Source organism: Equus przewalskii, chromosome 4 (assembly GCF_037783145.1).
Source record: "Equus przewalskii isolate Varuska chromosome 4, EquPr2, whole genome shotgun sequence".
Classification (NCBI taxonomy): Eukaryota; Metazoa; Chordata; class Mammalia; order Perissodactyla; family Equidae; genus Equus; species Equus przewalskii.
In genome coordinates, this window is record NC_091834.1 from 88,947,449 (window position 1) to 88,970,199 (window position 22,751).

A 22,751-nucleotide genomic window follows, 5' to 3' on the forward strand; every position below is an offset into this window, starting at 1 on the left:
TTGGTGTCAAGGGTTTTAACATCTGTGCCAATCTTCCTCTGTTTTATGTGGGACACCACCACAACATGGCTTGATGAGTGGTGCTAGGTCCATGCCCAGGATCTCAACCCGTGAACCCCAGGCCTCTGAAGCAGAGCACGTAAACTACACCACTGGGCGGACCCTCAAGTGTTTTTATCTGCAGTTTTGATAGGGAAACTCATAGATTATTTTACTTGGCAGATCTTTGATTACATTACATAAGGTATGTAATGTTGATGTGATATAGTGCTTTATAGTAAGAAATATATATTTGGTCTTTGCCCCATATCTGGCACAGAGCTCCTAAAACTTTTGGATTTCCTAAGTGATAAAGGGCTAAAGGTATCTTTTTTATTTATAACTACATCTTTCAACCACATCTGAGTCTATGTTAATGAGGTCACTTTTGGAAAGTCTCTAAGGATGGGGGCTGGTTGCCAGGGGAACCAACCATGTGATTAGAGGGTTGGAACTTTTAGCCCCACTCCCAACCTCCAGGGAGGTGAGTGGCTGGAGATGAGTTCAATCACCAATGATGATTTAATCAATCATGCCTATGTAATGAAGCGTCCATAAAAATCCCTAAAGTACAAGGTTAGAGAGCTTTCGGGTTGGTGAACACGCGGAAGTGCTGGCAAGGTGATGCCTGGAAAGGGCATGGAAGCTTCCCCGCCCCTTTCCCCCATCCCTTGCCCTATGCATCTCTTCTATCTAACTCTACCTGTGCTGTATCCTTTTATGTCAAACCTGTAATCTAGTAAGTAAACTGTTTTCCTAAGCTCTGTGAGCCACTCTAGCAAATTAATCAAATCCAAGGAAGGGTCATGGGAACCTCCCTAGCTGGTTGGTCAGAAGCACAAATCACAACCAAGACTTGTGATTGGCATCTGAAGGCAGGTAGGGAACATCTTGTGGGACTGAGTCCTTAAACTGTGGGATCTGATGCTGACTCCAGGTAGATAGTGTCAGAATTAAGTTAAATTGTAGGCCATCTATGTGTCAAAGAGAATTGCTTGGTGGGGGAAAACTCCCACACATTTGGTGGAGAGTACAGAGGAGGAAAAAACAGTTTTTTACAGTTAACTCCTTTGCATTTCTTCTTTTGTGAAATATCTCTTCATAGTCCTTGTCCATTTTTATGGGGGTTAATTTTTTTATCTGTTTGCATGAACATTTTATATGTCAGGTATATTAATCATTTCATATTTGTTGCAGATGTTTTCCATGCTCACTGACTTTTATATTGTTTTGGTTGTACAGAAATGAATATTTTAAATAGTTAAATCTGTAAAATTTTTTCTTTGTAGTTTCAATTTGCTTTTAAGTTCAGAGTGTTCTTTCTCATTCATAAATCAAATATTTACCTTTTTCTAGATCTTTTAAAAAATCGGTTCATTACATTTCACTCGTAGATCCAAATGAAATTTATTTTGGTATGTGGAGTGACATGAGGACCTGCAATAGTTTTGTTTTCAGTTAACTAATCAGTTGCTTCAGTATTAGTTAATGAAAAACCCTTTCTTCCACTTAATTATGATGCCACTTTTATCGCATATTAACTTCACATATAGGGCTTTTCTGAGACATTCTCCTCTCTCGAGCAGTTGGTCCAGTACCCCTGCCTTCTGTTCTATTTGGCCCAATCCCCATCCCCCGACCCCGAGTTATTTCTAGGAATTTACCTGGGAGCTGGCTCCTGCTTCACGGATTCTGGCCTGCCTTAGGCCTCCAAGCGATACATCTTAAAGTGAAGTAATAAATACAACAAATATCTTTGGAAGTTCCATCTTCAAATATGTGGACAGTATGCTCTCATGAGCACCTGAGATCTTGCAGAGCTTTACTTTGTACCCCTGGGCTCACACCCCCTCAGCTGTAGCTCTGTCAAATGCCAAAAGTAAAACAATTTGGTAACGAGGTTACTCGCGCCTTTATTCAAGGGAAAACAATCTAGGGACGGGTGAAGTACAAGTCCGCACAGGCAGCGGAGACTCTTCCAGAGGGATCCGGGGCAAGAGCACGTTTACAGAGCGTGGGGAGAGGTCACCTGGCACACCTGATGGGCTGGGAGTCCAGGCCTTCCATGTAGGCTGCAGGGCCGCTCTTCTAGGGTCACGTGAGCTGGCTCACGCTGAGTTGGAGGATTGTGATTGGCGTATGTTAGGTTTCCTGGCAGCAGCTTCGGGGGCAGGCTGACTTGGATTCGATTGGGTGGGCAGGGCCACTAGGACGGCCCCCATTTTGTGGGTCCTGATATACGAATTCACTTTATTGGCTCAAACCCAGCCTTCAGTAGACTTTGGGAAGTGAATCCCCAGGTCCCCAGCGTTTTTATTAGGACAGGTACCTTTTGTCCACATGGCAGCGGTAGGGAGGTGGGGGTGCTGACGGCACAGTCTCCGGACAGAGCAGAGAACGCGAGGAACGCCATCTCTGCCCTTGCGCCCAGCACGTCGGGAAGCAGAAGGCCGCAGTGGTTGAGCCCAGCAGTGGCCGGGGAAAGCTGTCCGAGGTTCCCAATACTGGCGTGAGGGGTGCACGGGGAGGCCCCCTAGTGTCTGCTACTCCATTTGTCTGTGCTTTGCTTTCTTTGAGTTATTTTGGCGTGGTTTGAAGCCATTTCAAAGCATTACAAACTCTCCAGGTGAGAACCACATCCTCTCTGGTGGCGATGGAGGTGAAGTTTGTGGAAAACTTAACCTCTCTTCCAGCCGACTCTCAAACACCTTTTGCAGAAGTTAAGGTCTAGGTCTCGTGACTGTCCCTTGTTGTTTACCTCCTCCTCGACTTTTCTTTTGACTGTTAGGTGCAAACTGCATTTCATAGGCCTTGGTCTTTCCAGCAGGCTGCTCGGCAGAATTGTCATAACGCCTGGCATTGCTGCACTCATCCCTGACTCAGCTCCTGTCTGCACTTTCAGCCCCCCATCTGGGGGCCTAGCTCCTGATGTCTGAGGGAGTAGGGCAAGAGTGAATGGAGTGCTTGGCTAGAAGGATATAATCCCGACCTCTGACCCTGGCCTACAAGGTCTCAGGGAGCTTGTTTCTGCTCACCTGTCCAGCCTCATCTCAACCCCTCTCCTCAGTCATTGGGCTGCAGCCTCCCTGACCTCAGGTCTGTTCCTCTCCCAAGCGGGTGTTTAAAACTACTGCATTCTCAGGACAGCCTGGTGGCGCAGTGGTTAAGTGCCCATGTTCAGCTTTGGTGGTCCGGGGTTCACCAGTTCGGATCCCGGGTGTGGACATGGCACCGCTTGGCAAGCCATGCTGTGGTAGCGTCCCACATATAAAGTAGAGGAAGATGGGCACGGATGTTAGCTCAGGGCCAGTCTTCCTCAGCAAAAAGAGCAGGATTCGTAGCAGTTAGCTCAGGGCTAATCTTCCTCAAAAACAAAACAAAACAAAACTACTGCACTCTCTTTCTGGAAGGCTCTTCTCTTGGCCCAGACCAGGGATGGCCGTTTCACATCCCTCAGCCTCAAAGCAGATGTCTCCTTTGCAGACATTTCCTAGACTCATCACTTCTTCCTGCCAGTTTCTCTCCTTTCCTTCATCCTATGTCCTTCCCAAACCTTTGCAAAAATTATAATTATCTTTTTCTGCTGAGCAAGATTCTCCCTGAGCTAACATCTGTTACCAATCTTCTTCTCCACCCAACCCCCCAACTTGAGGAAGGTTAGCCCTGAGCTAACATCTATGCCAAGCTTTCCTCTATTTTGTATGTGGGTTGCCGACACAGCATGGCTGATGAGTGGTGTAGGTCTGCGCCCAGGATCAGAACCGTTGAACCCAGGCCAATGAAGCAGAGGGTGCTGAACTTAACCACTGTGCCATGGAGCTGGCCTCTGTAATTATCTTTTTTAGAATATATGTTGGGTGTTTATCTCCTCAACTAGAGCGCAAGCTCGCGAAGGTGGCACCTGGTTTTCTGTGTGTGTTACTGATTCCCCAGGGCCTGTGACTCAGGGAATCCTACAGAATGTATCAGGATGGAGCCACAGGATGAAATCCTGATCATCAGTAGAGGGGGACTGTGAATCTCCATCGTGATCATAGGAGAGAGGGCTGCAGCAGGAGAACCAAGAGTGACAGCCAAGGGCAGTTGCTCATTTCTAGTACTGTTTTCTTCAAACTCTGCTTCGGCTCCTGTGAATCTTGGCCTCCCATAAACTTGACTGTGGAGCTCCACCAATAAAAACCAAATGACAGTGGGTTCCAAGGTGTAGGCATTTTCTTGTTTTTAAGGACTTTTTTCTCCTTGTAAATTTTTTTTTTGCAGCTAGCAAAGGCTAATAAGCAACAAAACAACTGAACAAATAGCAGGTTAAAATTAATGGAACCATTTAAACAGCCTATTTCAATAGCTAGTTGCATGTGGAGGGAGCAGGACTGATGCCTCTGACTATATTGCAGTCTCTTGATGTCATATTTCTGCTGGTAAAGCTGTTTTTATTTACATGGAAGAGTTAAGTGAATCCAATGGCACAGCATTCCTTAAATGCTGCTGGGAGGCCTGGCCCTGCATTGCGCCCCCGTGGCCCCCAGGCTGCTGCCACAACCTAAATACATGGGAAACACTGCTGTGGCTGGGTTTTCAAAAACAAGAACCTTTGGTTTCTGCCAAAGGAAACATGATGCATTTCCCTTTCTTCTTCCCTTTTTTTTTTGTCAGAGCCACACCCAAACCATGATCACACTAATCCTAAATGTGTTCAGCCAGAGAGAGATTTTAGTATGGGCTGGCAGCCTCGTCTGGCAAGCAGGCACTCAGCCTGGCTCTCTACCCTGTCAGAGTCTATTTTTCTGGCTTTATATGCTAGTATTTTCTTCCCAGGGCTTCACTTCTCTCTCCATTCATGCTACACTCCCAGCCCTCCCCCTCTGCCTCGCTCTTCCCTCATTTTCCCTTTCTCCCCCCAAATCAGCATCATCAGAGCAGGCGCAGCGTATGTACCAAGTGCCAGGCACCAGTGTGTTTGTAGGGATAAGATTAACTCACTTCAGTCTCACAACGTCCCCAGGAACAGGCCAGCAGATGCATACAGATGAGGATGTAGGCACGGGGAGGCTATGTGATATGCCCAAAGTCACACGACTGTGAGTGACAGAACAGTGACACAAACCCACATGGGCTGGCTCCATACTCTTACCACCACATCCTTACATAATGGCTGCATCTTGCAGTCCTCACCACCAGACCTCAACGAGGACAGCTTCCTGGAGTTCAGGTCCTCCAGTGAAGCCCTGTTAATAAACTCCAGCATTATTTGTCTCCCCTAGAATTTCACGCTGACAGGCCGGGTGGCCTGGGCTTAACTTCTCTGAGCTTCAGTTTCCTCTCGATGATGATGATAATTAAAATAGTATTTACTAGGTAATGTCCCATGTGCTGTACATAAATTACCTCATTTAATTTCTATAACATCTACAAAATAATTTCTATTGTTATACCCCTTTTACAAATGAGAAAACTAGGTACAGGGATGTTAAGTAACTAAGGTCACATAGCTAGTAAATGGTAGAGCTGGGATTTGAACCCAAACACACAGCTTCAAACATGCCCAGAACCATTATTCCACACTGTCTCTACCACATGGAGTGTGAATAATGATAACGTCCTGCAGGCCTTGCAGGGTCGTGCACAGTAGAGGCAGATTCCTACCGTGATTACGACAGTCCTGCCTGACAGACCTCACCAACACTGGCTGTGTGAACGTGGGGAAGTTGCTGATCCTCACTAAGCCTCAGTTTCCTTCTCTTGAAAATGGACACAATAATAGTGAATCTGCTCCCATAGGGTTGTCATGAGAACTTAATAAGATAGTACCTACTAATGCTTAGCACAGAGCCTGGCACAGAGCAAATGCACCAGAGATTTTGAGGTCAGTTTTTAATTACTAATAAGGCCTCAGTCAAATTAGCTTCCTTCTTAGACCCCTTCCAGTGATCAAAGAGAATTCTTGAAGTGAGTTCTTCCCTCTCTAGTCCCCTATAGCTTTCTTAAATCATTAGTGAAAAGAAAGGACAGGAGATGAATTTGTAGCTGATAACCACCTAATAACCTACCTATTTTTTCTTTCAAGCTTCTGTTCTGCAAAATTTGCAAAATGTGTAATGCCTGACAACAGAAAACTTCTACCAGGCAGCCCTCAAGGCCACGGTAGCGACCCCTCTAGTGATGCCGGGTCAGGGAGGGAGCTGCTGCCCTCTGACCTCAGCTGTCACCATCTAGTGTCCATTCTCTCAAGTGGTCTCAAAATGTTCAACTCTTCAAGCTGTAGCCTTACATGACCCATCTGAGCAAGAGAGGAACCTTGTGGAAAACTTATATTTAGGAAATGGGAAGAAAAAAGAACAGAGAAGGACCAAAAGATAGAGAACTAGGACAGAGAAGCATGTCAAAAAAATAAACAGAGGAGGAGCTATAGAGAAGCTCTGTGTGCCATTGCTGACGTTCATTCAGCCATTCATATGTCATCCAATAGGTATCTATTGACTGCTCACTATGGGCCAGGTAGTCCTGGTTGTTGGGGCTATAACAGTAAAAGACAGATTTTTGATAGATAGGTAGATGATAGATAGACAGCCAGCCAGCCATAGATATGCATAACAGACAAAAATCCTTGCCCTCATGGAGTTTACATTCGACTAGGGGTGGGGAGGAGAGACAGTAAATAAAATATTTAGAATGTTAGACAGTGATAAATGCTACGGAAGAAGAGCAGGGCAGGGGCACAGGGGTCCCGGGTGCTGGGTGCTGTTGAGGTGGACGGGGCTGTTACAGTTTTAAAATGCTAACCAGCGACTGCCTCACTGAGAAGGGGACATTTGAAGAGACCCAAGGGAGGCGAGAGAGGGAGACATGTAACTAATAGAAGAGGATTCCGGGCAGGGAGAATGGCAAGTACAAATGTCCTGAGCTTGCCTAAAGCTTTTAGAAAATACCAAAGAAACCAATGTAGAAGGAGCTGAGGGAGAGAGGGGGAGCGAGAATAAGAGAGGAGGTCCAAGAGGGGTCACGTGCAGTAACAGCGTGGGTTCCTAAAGAGACAGGAAGAATGTCAAGTTATTGTTAATGTTGCCATGAAAAGAGGGCACCCTTGATAGCAAGAGTCATCCTTGGTGGCAAGCTCCAGAACATATACACACCTCCAGGGAGAGCATATATTATTCCTGGTGAAGGAATTCACATGTGCCAGAGTCTAGTCACCACCCTCCTAGAGAAGCAAGTCTAACTAAACGGGACATTCTCTGGTGGCACTCCCACTCCTCTCCAGTGGGCAAGCTGTAAGGGTTTATTAACCACTGAATGAATGAAACAGAATTTCCACTGCTTGTGGATGAGCGGTCACCTGATAGGAAAGCCAGTGTAGGGGTGCTCTCTGAGGCTGGCCTCAGGGCATTACCTGTGACAGAGGCACCGCAGGTGAATTCGGGTAAATGGTTCAAGAAGAGAGTGAATAAACTCCAGCTCTGGATAAAGTCTGCTCACTGAATATCATTAGACATTCAGGCAGGAAGAATGAATTGAAAAAACAGAATGAGGTTTTTTGGAGTTTTTTGGTTGTTTTTGTATAAGACGAAGTAGAGGAGAAGGGAATTTGTGGGGATCTCAAATATTTGGATAAGATGAAAATGTAATATGTAAAACCCTGATTAGGAGCAGTGACAAATTAGAGCTTATAAAATAAGTGTATGATCAAGATTTGTATACAACAGTTATACAATGACTAAGCTACAGATATTTCTGTTGTTGTTAGTGCCGTCGAGTCAATTCCAACCCCTAGTGACCCTGTGGACAGCAGAGCGAACCCTGCCTGGTCTCTTTGTGCCATCCTCTCACTGCTGGCACTGAGTATCGACAGTGCTCCACTGCTATTCATGGGGTTTTCATGGCCAATTTTGCAGAAGTGGGTGGCCAGGTCCTTCCTCCCAGTCTCTCTTAGTCTGGAAGCTCTGCTGAAACCTGTCCACTATGGGTGACCCTGCTGGTATTTGAAAGACCAGTGGCATAGCTTTTAGCATCACAGCAACACGCAGCTGCCACAGTATGTCAACTGACAGACGGGTGGTGTGGTTCCTTGACCAGGAAACGAGCACAGGCTGTGGTGGTGAGAGTGCCGAATCTTACCCACTAGACCAGCAGATCGATATTTTAGCATATAAGAAAAAGGCACAAAGTCCGCTTGGGAGATGGAGATTGGAGCTACAAACCTCTATGAAGAGGAACAAAGGTATATGGGCAGTTGGTAAAGTTCATTTTGATTCTGCAACTCAAGAGAGCAAGCGGTACTTCAGCCATCTTAAGTAAATAAGTGTCAAGAGCAAGAAATGGCCTCCCTGCTCACTCAACCCTTCTCAAGTGTTCCTTATATTCAAGGAGTACCTCTGATATAGGCAAGGAGTAGTTCCTACTCAGAGCCAGGCCAGAACGCAAACCTGCGCTGGGAAAAAGCTCTCTGATCATGGGTTCTCTGCCTGCTGGGTATCCTGCACGCTGGGCCTGGACAGCCTGAGGCCCTGTCACCCAGCATGGTGTACAGTCAGGGGGACTTTTCATTGCAACAATCTGCCAGAATTCCAGGCTTCCCTCAGACACAACCTCATGAAAATTTCACTGTTTGAATATGAAACCGACAAGAGCATAATTTAGTAGAACAGGATAGGATGTTTGCGTCTCTTCAGCCACCATCCCATCAGCGTGAAAATTTCAGAAGTGCTTAAACTAAAAACAAAAACAAATCAAACAGACAAAAACCCTGCTTCAAATGAATAGTCTGAGAATATTTTCCTTCTGTTTCCCTCCCTGGGAACTTGCTCCCCTGGGGCTCTCAAATGACGAACATCAAGTCAACACACAGACTTAGAGTCTAAATCTGTGTCTTGGTCCAGGGGCCCTAGTGCAGCAAAAGGGTTAAGCTTTATTATGACAATTAGGATGGCAAAAGGCTAGCAGCCTTTATTTCTAAAGAGCTCATATAGACTGACAAACACTAAAACTCAAAATGATAAAAAGAAAAAAAGGAACTGATAGCACTTCACAAGAGAAGAAACATAGATGGTCAACAAACACTTGAAAAATGCTTCACTTTACTCATTAAAGAAAAATAATAACAATGATATGTCATTTGTCATTATCAGAGGTTAAAAGACTTGAGAAGATTCCGTTGGGGAGGAATATTCTCTTAAACTGCTTGTGGAAGGATAAATTGATTCACAAACACATTCGCCATAGCATTATTTATAATATTACACAATGATGTCATAAAACATAATATATAAACTATGATATAGCTATATGGAACCATTAAAAGTATCGTTAGGAAACATTTCTAGTGACATAGGGAAATATTCACACAATAATGATGTTTACAAAGTGGGATATAAACACATATTTACGTGATCCCAACTATGTAAAACAATATTATAAAGGAAATGTTGAGTGGTTATTCCTATGACATGAAGTTATAGGTGATTTTCAGTCTTTTCTCCATACTTTCACATATTTTTCTATAATCAGCATGTATTACTTTATTATAAACAGGAAAAAGTTCACCTAAAAATGGCAGCAGTGACTCAGCAGTCTTCTTTTTTGCTCTCTGAAGGAAACCCAGGCTTATCATTAAAAGGAATTAAAAAGCTCATTGTGGTGAGGATGTGATTACTAGAATTGTTAAAAGCCGAAAAAAAAAAAAACAACAACAAAAAACAGGGCAGGCTCTTTTGACAGCAGAGGAGAAGAGTGCTATGGGGTTTTCTAACCAAATATCCATATACTTTCACTGCAAAACATTTAGAAAAAGAAACTAGGGTTAGCCTCCGACCTCTCCACCCATGAGTTCCTGAAGTCTGTCCATATTTCCAATAGGAAGTGTGTGGAAGCCATCCCAACACTTGAATATTCGTGAGACATAAAACATGGCCCCTCACCTCAAGAAGCTTTGCTTTCTTGTTAAGATACACATGTAAGATATGTACATGAAATAAGTGAAGGATACTACACGCTATTTTCATTCATTCAAAAAAATATGAGTTCCTACGGTGTATCAGGCACCATTCTGGGGATAAAACGGATAGCAAAATAGATGAAGACTGTTTCTCGGGGAGATTACAGCTGGTGGCAGCAGAGAGTTCTAGCTTTTGGCTAAATCAGTAGTCCAGGAAAGCTGGTGAAAAGTTAGGATCTAAAGAGGCAGAAATCAGGGTAGGACTTTAGGAGTTGGGGAGTGGCTGAGAGGTGGGCAGACAGAAGGGGGACAGCTGAGCAGATACTGGACTAAGCAGAGCAATAGTAGAAGACCAAAGAGGGCAGGGCCTCACTAGAGAATTGCAAGTTCCAGTTCTAAGTTGTGCGATGGTGGTGAGCCTAAAGCAGAAGGCACAGGAGTTAGGACTGAACTCTCTGCACAGACAGAGGTGAGAAGAGAGGACACCAGGGACCGGCACCTCCTCCACATGCCTACTCCTGTGCTTCTGGGCTCCAGTTTTATTTTGTTTCACTATCTGTTGACAACTTCCAAAAGGTCAACTGAGAGAAAAGGAGGAAGTTGAAAACAAAGGCTCTGGGCGCCTGGGGGAGCTGCCTTGTGAGGTGGTGATGCAGTCTCCTCCGTGACTCTTTTCTAATTGAGCTCTGTTTTCAAGTCAAAAATGCTGAATAATGATGATTTTTTTGAACCCAAGTGTAACAGGCTTGAAATAGGAGCAATAAAAGGGAACATTTATATAGTCACCCCCAACTCCCAACCTATTGGATCCTGGACGATGGAGGCAAGTCAAACCTTATTTCCTACTGCACAATGGTAGAAATCAGGGTTCCAGTCCTGGAAGTCCATTCTACCCCTTGAAATACCTAAAGCCGTTAAAACTGTATAGATTTTTACAAACACTTGGTAAATATGCAAAACCATAGAAAATAGGTTCCTGTTGGAAATTTTTCCCATATTGCAGGCTGGACTGGTTAAAACTTCTCATTATACCAGTCTAATAACCTATAGGCTAAAGATAGCTTTTTTTATACCTGATGAATCTTTCTGTAGCAGCATCATTGCTCCAAGAATCTCCCAACTACAGTCAAATGGGGGGCCTTCACAGCCTCTTGGGTTTTAACTAATTCAGAGCTTCAAAGATTGACCGATAAGTGCTTCAGAGGGGTAGCTCCCAGGGCCCCCACTAACATGGGCCCCACTCTGACATTTCAGAGCTTTCCCACCAAGCTCCCCTGAAAGAGAAGCCAGGGGCAGGGGACCGTGGTTAGGTGGTGGCAGCATGGATTCAGGCCCTCGCTGCATGCCTGGGTTTATGTTTCTGCTCTAACAGGCAGCTGCCTCACCCCAGGCAACATCCCCAGGTCTCTGCCAAGAGTCAGTGGTAAATCTTTATGCTCATTATTCGCGCTCAACTTGGGGCCTTTGGGAGGTCAAGGGCAGAGCCCTCATGAATAGGATTAGTACCATTATAAAAGAGGCCCTGGAGAGCTCCCTGTCCCTTCTGCCATGTGAGGACACAGCAAAAAGACAGCCATCTGGGAACCAGGAAGTGGGCTCTCACCAGACACCAAATCAGTCAGTGCCTTGATCTTGGACTTGCCAGTCTCCAGAACTGTGAGAAATACATTTCTGCTGTTTCAAGCCATCCGGTCTATGGTAATTTGTTACAGCAGCCCGAATGGACTAAGACATCGCCCTCTCCCTCACCTGTCCCACATCCTGTTTCCTCATACTAGGTTCTTTTTTTCCATTTGCTCCCTTTCTGTTCTTGTGGAACAAATGTGGGGTGTGGTCAGACAGATCCTCCTGGCGCTCCTGGCTGGCGCACTGAGAGGATGCCACGCTGTATTTTGGCCGCGGCACCTTGTGTCTCCTAAGGCTTGCAGCACTGAGTTCCTAGGCACTTCAGGATGTCTTATTTAACAATGGAAAATTTACAAATACAAAGGTATAGTATGCAGACTACTGTTTTAGAGGCCAGTTGGGAGAAGTCCTTCTGATTAAAAATGTAGTGAAAAGATGTTTCAAAAATTATAAGGATATACAATGTGTACTATATACTACTAGAGGGAGTACAATTAGCAAGTTTTCTTTAGATCAGTTTGGCAATATGCAGTAAAATGATTAAAAAACATTTCTACCCTTGGCCCCAACAATTGCACTTTTAGATAGTTAGCCTAAGGAAAAATCGGATTCCAAACAAGAATCATACAAGTGTCTTCCTCGATTATCACTCATACTATGAAAAATGGAAGCAATCCGTCCAATAGTGTAATGAATAATCTATGACATGAACTATTATGCAACCATTAACCATGTTTTTGAAGAATATTTAACAGCTTTAAAAGACGTTTACAATATTCAGTGAGAAAATCATTATGTTCAATGGTATGATTTTAAAAAATACGTCAGCACATAGGAAAAAATATTGGTGAAAATTAACAGTGGTTCTATGTATGCAGCAGGATAAAAGGTTATTTTTATACATTTTTTCTTTTTAAAAATATTTTCCAAGATTTCTATAATTAACATATATTACTGTTGTCAGGAAAAAATTGTAGACATTTAGAAAGTAATGAGCACTACTATGTGACTTCATTAGCAGGCAGCGTCTTGTCTTAACCCAGTAACGAGTTCCCAGAGTAGGGCAGGTAAACTCAGGGGGTCTAGGAGTGGTCCTCAACCCTGGCTCACATTAGAGTGAGTGGCAGAGTTTCTAGAACACACGTCAGAAGTTCTGATCTGACTGGTTTGTGGCCCAGCGATGGTCATTCTTACAGCTCCCCAGGTGGTGCAAGTGACGGACCCTGGGTCCCCGGCCTTCAGCACCTTCCTCCTCTTTCAGGTCCCAGTAGCAGCGAGCCTTCTCCCTCACCCCAGGCAAAGCCACCCCTCAGTAAGGATCTGAGAAAGTCTCTCACAAATGGTTCCAGTGGCTTGTGGTGTTTAAGCTGCCGCAGCGCCTTTGGCCAGAGCATTCAGTCAGCCCGTTCAGGCATTCAGAGCTGCCTGGGAGAGCCTTTCCTCCCCACCTCAGCCCAGAAGGCGGCTGATGACTCATCAAGTGGGTCATGCCTGTAGGTTACCTCAGATTTCTTGTCCTTTGTGGTGGGGGTCGGGGGGTTGCCACAGTTTCTTATGGAATTCCAGAAGGGAGAACATGAGCTTGTGAAGAAACTGGGAGGGAGAGAAGGAGAGTTGGACACTCACTGGTGTGACTTCCCTTCAGGTACCTGGGAGGGCGGCCCTGCAAAGGGCAGGAGAAAATGACCCTCCCAAGGCTGAGGCGGGGTGACCAGCTGCTGTTCCTGGGCATCATGATCCTCATGGTCACGGTCATCTTCCTGCTGTTCTACGCGCTCCTCTGGAAGGCTGGCAACCTCACTGACTTGCCCAACCTGAGAATCGGCTTCTACAACTTCTGCCTGTGGAACGAGGGCACTGGCTCCCTACAGTGCTACCAGTTCCCTGAGCTGGAGGCCCTGGGGGTGCCTCGGGTTGGCCTCGCCCTGGCTAGGCTTGGCGTGTATGGGGCCCTGGTTCTCACCCTCTTTGTCCCCCTGCCTCTCCTCCTTGGCTGGTGCAACAGTAACAGGGGAGAGTGGCAGCTGGCAGTGGGCTTCCTGGCGATGTCCTCCATGCTGCTGGCCGGCGGCCTGGGCCTCTTCCTCACCTGCACATGGCAGTGGGTCAGACTCTCCTTCCAAGGACCTGGGTTTCTAGCTCTGGGCATTGCCCAGGCTTTACTCATCCTCTTGCTTATGGCCACAGTTGTGTTCCCTCAGAGGGCAGAAAAGGACAAGAGCAAACTTGAGAGCTGCTAGTCCTGTCTAAAGGCTTACATGATTGCAAGGGTTCAGTGTGAACTATGCTAGAGAACATGCCAGAGAATTCATGGGCTGGTATGGCTTCTCAGCCATCCTGTTTCATAGCTAATGCTGATCTCAAGCTCTAGCAGATGGGACCCACCAGAGAGGAGGTGGGGTACCTAGTGTCAAAGAGGCTGAGAGGCACAAAGGGCGGCTGGGGCACCTGCGGCTTCTTAGTGTAGAGTTGTCCGTCCTCTGGGACTTGCAAGGTTCCCAGGGACACTCTAAAAACCACGTAGCTCACTGTCACGAGAGTTCATGCTTTAATTAACTGATCTGAGCAAGCCACTCTTAGTTTATCCTCAGGATGGGGGGGAGATAAGGATTCCTGTCCTGGGGCCAGATTTCCAGGATGATCTGCCAAATGCCCAACTGAAGCCCTCTGAAGGTTTATGGCGACAAATTGGGAACACTGTAAGAGAGAGCACCTCTGTGTCCTTGGGGCCCTGGTTAGCAAGCTCCTGTCTCCCGTGGTGGGTGGGATGTGATGACCCCTCTCCCATGCTGCCATGCTGCCACTCCCAGAGGCCCAGGAATGATCTCCGAGGGATTCACTGAAGACAGAACATAGGGGCACAAAGAGAAGCTTTGGTGGCTTGAAGGTTCCCCTGAAAAGGCTCCTGGACCCAAAGCCAGGCAGAGGGTAGTCAGTTGGTCAACCACTCCTAAAAAGAGACTGGGAGTTCAGAGCAGAAGATACCAAATCCTTGGGCAGGGATGAAGGTGACCAGACGAATGGTTCCACATACATACCCCTGCTGCATCCTCCACCTCTCACCCCAGAATTAGAAAGGATATCAGTCCACCACTGACACACTGGGGAATGTCACGTATTTTTCAGCACCTGTCTACTGGAAAACCTGTACAGCAAATGATCGCCTCATTCTATGCCTGTCAAAAGCCACACTGAATACAGAGGCAGAAATATGGACTCTGGTGTGATCTCTTGTCCTTAGCATCTCCTTTGGGGTCCTGTCCCACTCTCCCTTTACAGCTGCCTAGGGACGAAGGCCAAGGCCGCCAAGTGGAAGAAAGGTGGCAGCTCAGGGAGGAGGCCTGTCTGATTGGTGAGGAGGCTGCCAATCTAGACGCTGAACTGCAAGCTCCCAGACGGCAGAGCACTGAGGGCAGCAGGTCTGCCTTCAAGGTGGGATGAGTGAGGGCTCACGGGCTGACTGGTTGCCTCATGAGGGAAGCTATTTTTAAAATGGGCTTCCTCCTTAGGGAGAGATCATGCTGACTAAGTTATAGGAATTCCAGTGTACCTAGCAGCCATGCTTTTTTTTCTTTAAACTTATTAAGTTGACTCTGGTTCCAATAAGTCTGACCACCATGACCTCATTTTCCCTGGAACCTGGCAACTGAATAAAACAGACAATTGGGATTTGAGACCCCTGAGGGGGAGAGCGCACAGTGCAGAGAGGAATTCAATGGGAGCTCATTTTGATGCCTCAGTTCCCAAGGTCCAGAGTGTCCTGGGGCTTCTGCTCCAAGGTGAATCTGTCCAGCCCAGGGATGGTGGAGGTGGGAGGAGAAGGCCATGGCATCCCAGGGGCAGTCCCCAGGCAGGGAGGGAAGCCCAGCTTCGTGCAGCTGCTCTGGACAGAAAGTCCTGGGAAGTTTGTCCCTTAGCTAAAAAATATCTCCCTGACGTACTTTAATACATCCTCATCTTCCTCAGGGACTTTGCTGCTGCCAGAGTCAGAACCCGCAGGCCCCTGAGAAGGGCTGTGGCCTGGGGGAAGGGCGTCGTTCCCATTGTCCTCGTCCTCAGTGCTCCCAGGAGAACTGGGTGACGCTGAGCAGGCTGGGGAGAGCTCTGGCTTATCAGCGCCTGCCAGAGCTGGCTGCTCTGAGGGCTTTTCCTGTTTTCGGTCCTGCGGAGTAGAAGAAATGGCAGGCACAACATACGGATTTTATTTCCCTAACGTGTTGGTCAGTGGCGCAGAACATATCCAGAAGCAACTGTAAAGCCAGCAGGGCACCAGGTCAGGCACCGCTCCTGAATCAGTGCCCACCCCACCCTCCCTTCACCCCACTCCTCCCCTCCCACCACCCCACCTCCCCACCACCATCCCAGCTCTTGAAGGAATCAAGACCAGCTCAGGAGAGAGGCGGGCAGGGGCCTGAGGGATAGCCAAGTATGAAAGCAAAACAAACAAAAAACTTATCTGGAAGGGCAGGCTGACAGAATGGAAGGAGCACAGGATACAAAACTTCAGTGTGCCCTAAGCTCTGTCACTTACTGGCTGTTAACAAGGGAAAGTCTCTGAGCCTGAATCTCCTCATCTACCAAATGGGGATAATGTCCGAAATAACTACATCCCCAGGTTACTGCAAGGATTAAATGAGACAGTACAATACACAAAAGCACCTGGTCCACGAGAAAGTACTATGCAACTCGAAGGTGGGACAATGATTATGTGCTTCAGGAAACCAGGAGACTTGAGCAGTGGCAAAGTGCAGTGGTCAGACGTCATCTCTCCCGACTGAGACCCTTTCAAAGCAAAGGTTTCCTGTCCCCTCCACATACACACTAGCACGGAGTCACCGCAAACGCAGAGGCTGCTCTCCCTCTCACAGCCACATCTACCCCAGGTATCCAGGCCCAGCGGGGCACAGCTCTCAGGGGGACAGGCCAAGGGGAGTGTGACCTGAGAGAAGTGCTAGACATGGCGCAGGCGGAAGCAGGCCAACGGGTGAGAGGGCTCCCAAGGCCACCTGAGACTGACATTAACCAAGGCCTACTCCACTTTCTGCCTGTAAAGAGTTTTTGGTCATCAGAGGAAGAAAAGACACAGCTGACTTTACCTCGATGAGGATGCCCAGAGCGACGTCCACCATTTCAGCTTCGTTCATGCAGTACACAGTCTTCACCGCAGGAAGTCTGAAACAAGGGCATGAAGCTACAGTTGGGGCCAGATGGGTCTTAGGTCTCACAAGGAGGAAGAAAAGGAGAGCAAGAAGAGGGTCGCATCCCCTGGGCCTTTCCACTAGGGAGGAGACCAACAGCTTCCTCAGGGCATGGGCATGACTTCCTCATCTTTGTAACCAGTGACTGGCACGGGGTTCATGGAGGCAGTGGTAGGGGTCTTCCCACCCTCTGCCAGCTCCCCCAGGGATCTGGAAATAGGGCATGATGGCCAGCTCCTGAGAGTCAAACTGACCCACACACAATGGATGTGAGCAGATCAGACCATCAGGCCAAGACTTGACTGACACCTACCTGAATGTGTGAACACAGTAAAGAAGGGCTGCAGCAATCAGAAAGGGAGGCACGTCCATTAAGGAAACTTAGAAAACGAAGAGCCAGAGGGCAGCACTGAGTGCCTGGTGCCCTGGCTAGGAGAGTGCAGGGACATCCCCTCCTTGGCAGCCTGAAGACCCCCAAAATTACCATCATTCAACTAACCCGCCCCAGAGCTTCTGATTTCATGCTGGCCCAGCAACTTGCTGCTCATCTGCCTGTCCCTGGAGACCTGCCACAGGAAGACAGGGCCACCTGGCCCACTTATCTTGGCCAGTTGATGGTCACAATTTTTGTTGCAAATGGAGACTGACATTTGGATCACTGGTGTCCAAGAGCTTGGTTAATGTGTGTAACCCCAGGAGGGGGAGCCACTGCCTGGGAGCTGACACACCAGGGCCTGACGGTGGAAGTTCACCAACGGGCAGAAGCAGGCGCCTGTGTGTGAGGGGACTGCTCACTCTGCCCCTCACGGCCTATGCTCCTCATAAGAGCTGAAGAGACGTCTCGGGACTGAAACACCCGCCCACCTTGCTGCTCTGCCAACATGGAAGACCTGGGCCCCGCAACTGTGACGCCCCCAACCCCGCCTTCCTCCTGATTCCCCCGGAGGATCCTGACCAGAAGTTGTCCCACCTGGTTGAGGCAGCCGCCGGCACTGCTGCCATTCTCCTCCTCTTGGGGGTCTTCACTGGCACCATTCTTTTCTCAGCCACCTGGGCTGTCATCCATGTGGGAAGGACCCTCTTTTTATTCCCAGATTTTAAAGCTTCCATCTTTCCAGTCTCTCCTGAAGAGGAGTCAGAGCCCAAGCTTCCTGACTTGCTTTTCTTATTCAGGACAGCAAATCCCAATCTCGTCAGGGATTATAGGTCTCTTTGTCCTGAGTGGTAGTCAAGCTTTAATTCCTACAGAGAAGAACAAAGTCTAGTGAATTCTGATAAGCCAGAATACTTCCAGTCATCAGCTGAAATTGCTGGTCGGTGCAGGCCAGAGGAAAGCCTGGCAGTGAGCAGGAGCAAGGAGACTCAGACGGGCCATTGACAGGGCATCAAGTGGGAGGTGTGGCGGTGGGCAGGCCGAGGGCTCAGGAGAAGCAACCCTCCAACCTGCCACAGGGCCAGGGGCCCCACACAGGCCACCAGGCCCAACCAGAAATGCCTCCAGTAGCCTCTGCACTGAGCCATTTGAAGCAGGAGCAGAGAGGGATGAGCACCCTCTCAGGCGAAAGGAAGTCGGCCCCCTCTTTCCCTCTCCACCCAGATCTCACTGTCCCCAGGGTGCCCAAGTTGTCCTACCCTTAAAATCTCTCAATGACCCCTGGCTCCCCCAGCTCCAGAGTTCTCCTTTCCTCTATCTTGGTGTGGTTACAAGAAACCCTGAGGCCATTTTGATTCACAATAAGGTTTCATTGGCCAACACCCCTTCCCTTAATCCAAAGATACTTCTGACTGGTCAGATTTTAGTCAGCAGTAGGGGTCAGAGACCACAACTCTGCCTGGCTCCCGGATGTGGCAACCAGAAGGGCTGGGGCAGCCCCTCATCTAACTTGGCCTCTCTTCTCCCCACCCTGAATAGATTGCACCTCAGCGCTTCCACCTAAAGCTCAGTCCCCACTCTGTGACTCAAAGGGTGCATTTCTCTACCTGCCACTTAGCAGTTAACCGTGAAAGTGGTTTAGGGCTCCTGCCTAGGGAGGATCTCACTGGAGCAGAGATAATTTGCCTAGAAAAATATCAGCCAAGAATAAGATTTTCCTCTCTGACACATAACTCCATCATTATTGCTCACCTAGAATGGTTAAAACTTAAGAAAAAAATTAGCAGGACATCATCCTAACCTGTCTGGCCACAGGGGAGAGACCTTTGTCAATGTAGCTCATTTGTGTCAACTCAGGCAGTGGTAAAAGTCATTCCCACCTCTAAGGATCACTCCAACCGCCTCGCACGGCCACAGCGCTGCAGTTGATGATAGACATTTGATCTTAAGGCAGGCATTATTAAGCCCATTTTACAAACGAGAAACTGAGATTTAGCAATTTGCACAAGATCACGAAAAAGTCTGAAATAGCCAGCCAGGACGCGCAACCAGGTCCTACAGACCCCAAATCCTGAGCCTGCGGGCCGCCGCTCTGCCCCGGGCGGGGGCGCACAGCCGGGCTGGCCAGAGCCCCGAGAGCCCGGCACAGCCGGCGCTGCGGGGGCCCCCAGGGCCCGCGCCCCGACTCAGGGCCGCCCAGGCGGCGACGGCACCAGGGCCAACCTGCGGGGGAGAGGCCGGGAGCACGGGGACATCCCCGCGGGGCCTCGCTGACTCCCGGCCCGCAGATTGAGGCCGGCCGCCCGCCCGGGGCCTAGCGCTCCCGGCATCACCCAGCGGCCCGGCCGAGCCCAGTCCAGCACACCGCGCTCCTCTGGCCCGCGCCCCGTTCCTGGCTTCCGGGGCGCAGACACGGGGCGGTGCTGGCGCCCTGCGCCCTGCCTGGACGTTGGAGCCCGGCGGCACCCACCCCTACCCGCACGCACCTCCTGCCCGGCGCTGCCCTGGCCCGCGCCGTCTCGCACTTCCGCCTCCCGGCCGCCTGCTCCCGCGGCGGCCCCCTTACGCCCCCTGCAGGCAGCTCCGATGTCCGCGCTCGCGGACCGGGACTCGCCAGCGGATGCCAGGGAGGTCGGCGGCGGGGTAACCCCACTGTCCGGGTTCCTGACAGCCTCTCCTTGACCGAACTCTAGTCTCCTCTGAACTCTCAACTCAGCCCTGACTTTTGAGCTCCCTGCTCCTCTCTCCACTGTCCAATTTTAGCAAGAATCCTGCTAAGTCATTTTAGCCAGGAGCCCCCACCCTCCAATTCTGATCACCCTCGAATCTGACCGGGTTCCTCATCCCCCACCATCCCAGGTGATGTCTGATTACCCAGATTACCTTCAGCAAGAATCCTGTGAAGTCGGTTTAGCCGAAATTCTCCCTTAGCCCTGATGTTTCTTCTTAGTAGTAATCTTCCATCCACTGACCCCCATCCTGCTCCGCGGCTATAAATTCCCACTTTTTCTTGTTGTGTTGGAAGTTAAGCCTGATCTCTCTCCTCCCCTGTAAAATCCCATTGTAGCGCCCCCCTTGAAATAAAGTCTGCCTTAACGTCTTTAACAAGCGGCATGAATAATTTTTTTTAACAGAATATTTTTTAACAGTCCCCAGAAGTGGCTTCATTTGAGGTTTGCTGGTCGGACTTTGTTAAAGTGTCGATTCTCAGGCCCCCAGAATCAGAAATTGGGGTGCGGGTCTGCATTTTTGAAAGCTCAGGATTCTCACAGGAACCAAGTTCAACGCTCCCTGCTATGGCCATCATCCCAGGGGGAGGGGGCAAAGGTGAGCCCCTCGGGTGCAGGAAGAGAAATTAAAGCCTCTGCTTATGTTTGTTATCTTAAAATAAAGGAAGTAGGTGTTTTCTAATATTTAATATTCAGATTGGCAGCCAACGCGTCCCCTCTGTGAACAGGATGGCTCCACAGAGCTGCCGCGGTGTCCCCACCGGTGTGCTTTCAGCCCAATGCTGAGCACTGTGGTTCACATGTGGGGTCAGCATCTAGTTTTAATTAAAATCACACTCACAGCTTAAAGCAGCATAAAAGAGGCCGGCAAAGAAACCCCCAGGTCCAAGACACGACTCAAAAGGCAAGCACAAGCAGTCATAGGTGAAGCTTCTCCTACCGCACTGAGGCAAAAGGATGATCAGAACTGACAGTCTGCCCCCCCAAAACATGAAATTATCCTGACAGCCATTTGGAGTGTGACTTACAACAAGTCAGCTAATAGAATAATTTCTCTCCATATATTAGAGGCACAGGACAGGGGAGCTCGATCCAAGGTCTGGAGACTCGTGCCTGCAGGTCCTTCCGACTGCGTGGTGCCTTTGGTTTCTCCGAAGCACTTCCACCTCTTGTCTTGAAAACCGATCCTCAATCCTAGGGAAGTAGTTTGGGCCAGGGAAACAAATCGATCAAGGTGTAAGGAGATAAATCAATGGTTTCAAATCACAGAACCAAGCTGCCGTGCACTGGGGCCATTTGGTTGCAGGTTGAACCGAGGCTCTGCCTCTAGCCTCTTCAGGAGGGTGACCCAGGGGGCAGGCCCTGCTTCTCCTCCGGTTCCATGAAGGTGTTAGAACCACTGACCTCGAGGGTCCTCTGCTCTCACAAGCTGTGAGCCAGGACAAACCCCAGTCTAACTGGTGGAGAAGCATCATTTTGTTTTGTGAATAAAGGAACAGAAAATACTTGCTATTAGCAGAACCAATCCCTCCTGATTTGTCTCCTTAAAACCTCTTCCCACAGCCAGCTGAAAAATGAGGTCTGAGGAGCAGGAACCCTGAGTGTCTGCATAAAAAGCTTTCTGTTTGAAGGGAGAGAAGCCCAAGCAGGAGTAGGAAACCCAAGCTGTGGGATTTGGATGGGGTGGAGTTACCCCATGAAGCATTTTGAATGCCGCGCTCAGGGGGCCTGAGCAGAAGTGGGCAAGTGCAGACAGGTCCCAGGACAGTGGAGGGAAAGCACCCCGAGGCCCTCGTGCTGCCCAGGCCAGAGCTAGGGTCCACACCTGTGCCAGGTGTGCAGGCTCTGAGGCCTGAGGCTGGGCTGGCTTGATGGCATTCTTCTATACTGCTCTTGCCCAAGATAATGGAGGCTCTTACTGGCTTTCTTGGATAGAGGCTGAGCAGCTATTGGAAGGAGAGGTAAATTTAAGTTTCACATGCTTTATTGGAGGATGAGAGCTCATCCTGGAGCGGGTAGGGGGTGGGACAGGGAGGAACACCAGGATGAATGCATCCTAACAAGCACTCAAGGGTGGAGTGAAAGCGGGGGAAAGACAGGCCAGGAGCGGGCAGGTCTGGCCACAGCACTGTAATACTGTGTTTGCTGATTTCCAAAGGTCAGAGGTTAATGGGGTTTAGTGTGGGTTATGTTTTTAGACAGCGTTGTGGTTTCGTGTTTTTAGGCAATGTTGTAGAACCCCACATACTCCCTCCTGGCGGAACCTCAATCACATCCAGCTGCGAGCCAAGCTCAAAACAAGAGGCAGGTGGGTGTTGAGCCCATGGCATAAAGACATGAGAGAAGACATGGCTTTCCACGTGTTGTTTGTTGCTCTGCAATCCTTAAAGACATTCAGCAAGTTGTGGAGACCATACTGAGAAGATGGGTGATAAGACAGCAACTGAGAAAAAACTTTGAAGAAAAGGTCAACAATGAATTTTCTTACTCAAATGAAACACATGACCACTTTTTAAATGTCCTACAGAATAACTGGGGGATGTAAATAAGATTGCTATTTCAATGCAGAAGATGGGAAAAATTATAAATGGAAAAGTCTTGGTCGTCTTCATTTAAAGGAAAGATTACCAGGGTAGAAATGGGTAAAAATGTGTAACTACTTATTACCAAGTCTCTGGTGTCTTCTCATCATTAAGCCACGTAAATACCTCCCTACTTTTCCACCAACTCCCAGGAGAATGCAGCCAAGGCTTTAGTACCAATTTCTTCAGGATTTTCCAAAAGTAGGTAACTGGGAGTACCCCCACTCCAGACCTGCCCCCTTAGAATTGGGCTGGAGCCCAAAGAGGCTCTACGAT

At 48.5% G+C, this 22,751-nt stretch overlaps 2 protein-coding genes across 8 annotated transcripts; one reads left to right on the plus strand and one right to left on the minus strand.

Moving 5' to 3' along the window:
* Positions 1 to 1,936: 1,936 nt before the first annotated feature.
* On the minus strand, positions 1,937 to 22,280 carry CYREN (cell cycle regulator of NHEJ). 7 transcript variants are annotated; one of them, XM_070617781.1, is made up of 6 exons: positions 22,142 to 22,272; positions 21,719 to 21,839; positions 20,922 to 21,087; positions 17,762 to 18,033; positions 16,690 to 16,765; positions 9,091 to 15,755 (listed from the first exon to the last, which is right to left on the minus strand). In XM_070617781.1, exons 4-6 carry the CDS (start codon positions 17,899 to 17,901, stop codon positions 15,507 to 15,509), a joined length of 465 nt encoding a protein of 154 aa, XP_070473882.1. In that variant the 5' UTR covers positions 17,902 to 18,033; positions 20,922 to 21,087; positions 21,719 to 21,839; positions 22,142 to 22,272; the 3' UTR covers positions 9,091 to 15,506. The 7 variants fall into 7 exon arrangements, with proteins under 7 accessions (XP_008536549.1, XP_008536550.1, XP_070473882.1 ...); XM_070617783.1 differs by lacking the exon at positions 21,719 to 21,839 and having other exon boundaries at positions 22,142 to 22,280; XM_070617779.1 differs by lacking the exons at positions 21,719 to 21,839; positions 22,142 to 22,272 and adding an exon at positions 18,966 to 19,083 and having other exon boundaries at positions 20,922 to 21,717.
* On the plus strand, positions 13,276 to 14,809 carry TMEM140 (transmembrane protein 140). Its single transcript, XM_008538326.2, has one exon. The coding sequence runs from the start codon at positions 13,276 to 13,278 to the stop codon at positions 13,831 to 13,833; it is 558 nt and encodes a 185-aa protein (XP_008536548.1). The 3' UTR covers positions 13,834 to 14,809.
* Positions 22,281 to 22,751: the final 471 nt, after the last annotated feature.

Coding starts and splice junctions, on each gene's coding strand:
- TMEM140 (XM_008538326.2), top strand. CDS start 13,276: ATGACCCTCCCAAGGCTGAGGCGGGGTGACCAGCTGCTGTTCCTGGGC.
- CYREN (XM_008538327.2), bottom strand. CDS start 17,901: ATGGAAGCTTTAAAATCTGGGAATAAAAAGAGGGTCCTTCCCACATGG. Junction 16,766..17,761: donor CCGGCGGCTGCCTCAACCAG/GTGGGACAACTT, acceptor CCCTTGTTTCAG/ACTTCCTGCGGTGAAGACTG. Junction 2,972..16,689: donor CTCTGGGCATCCTCATCGAG/GTAAAGTCAGCT, acceptor CTACTCCCTCAG/ACATCAGGAGCTAGGCCCCC.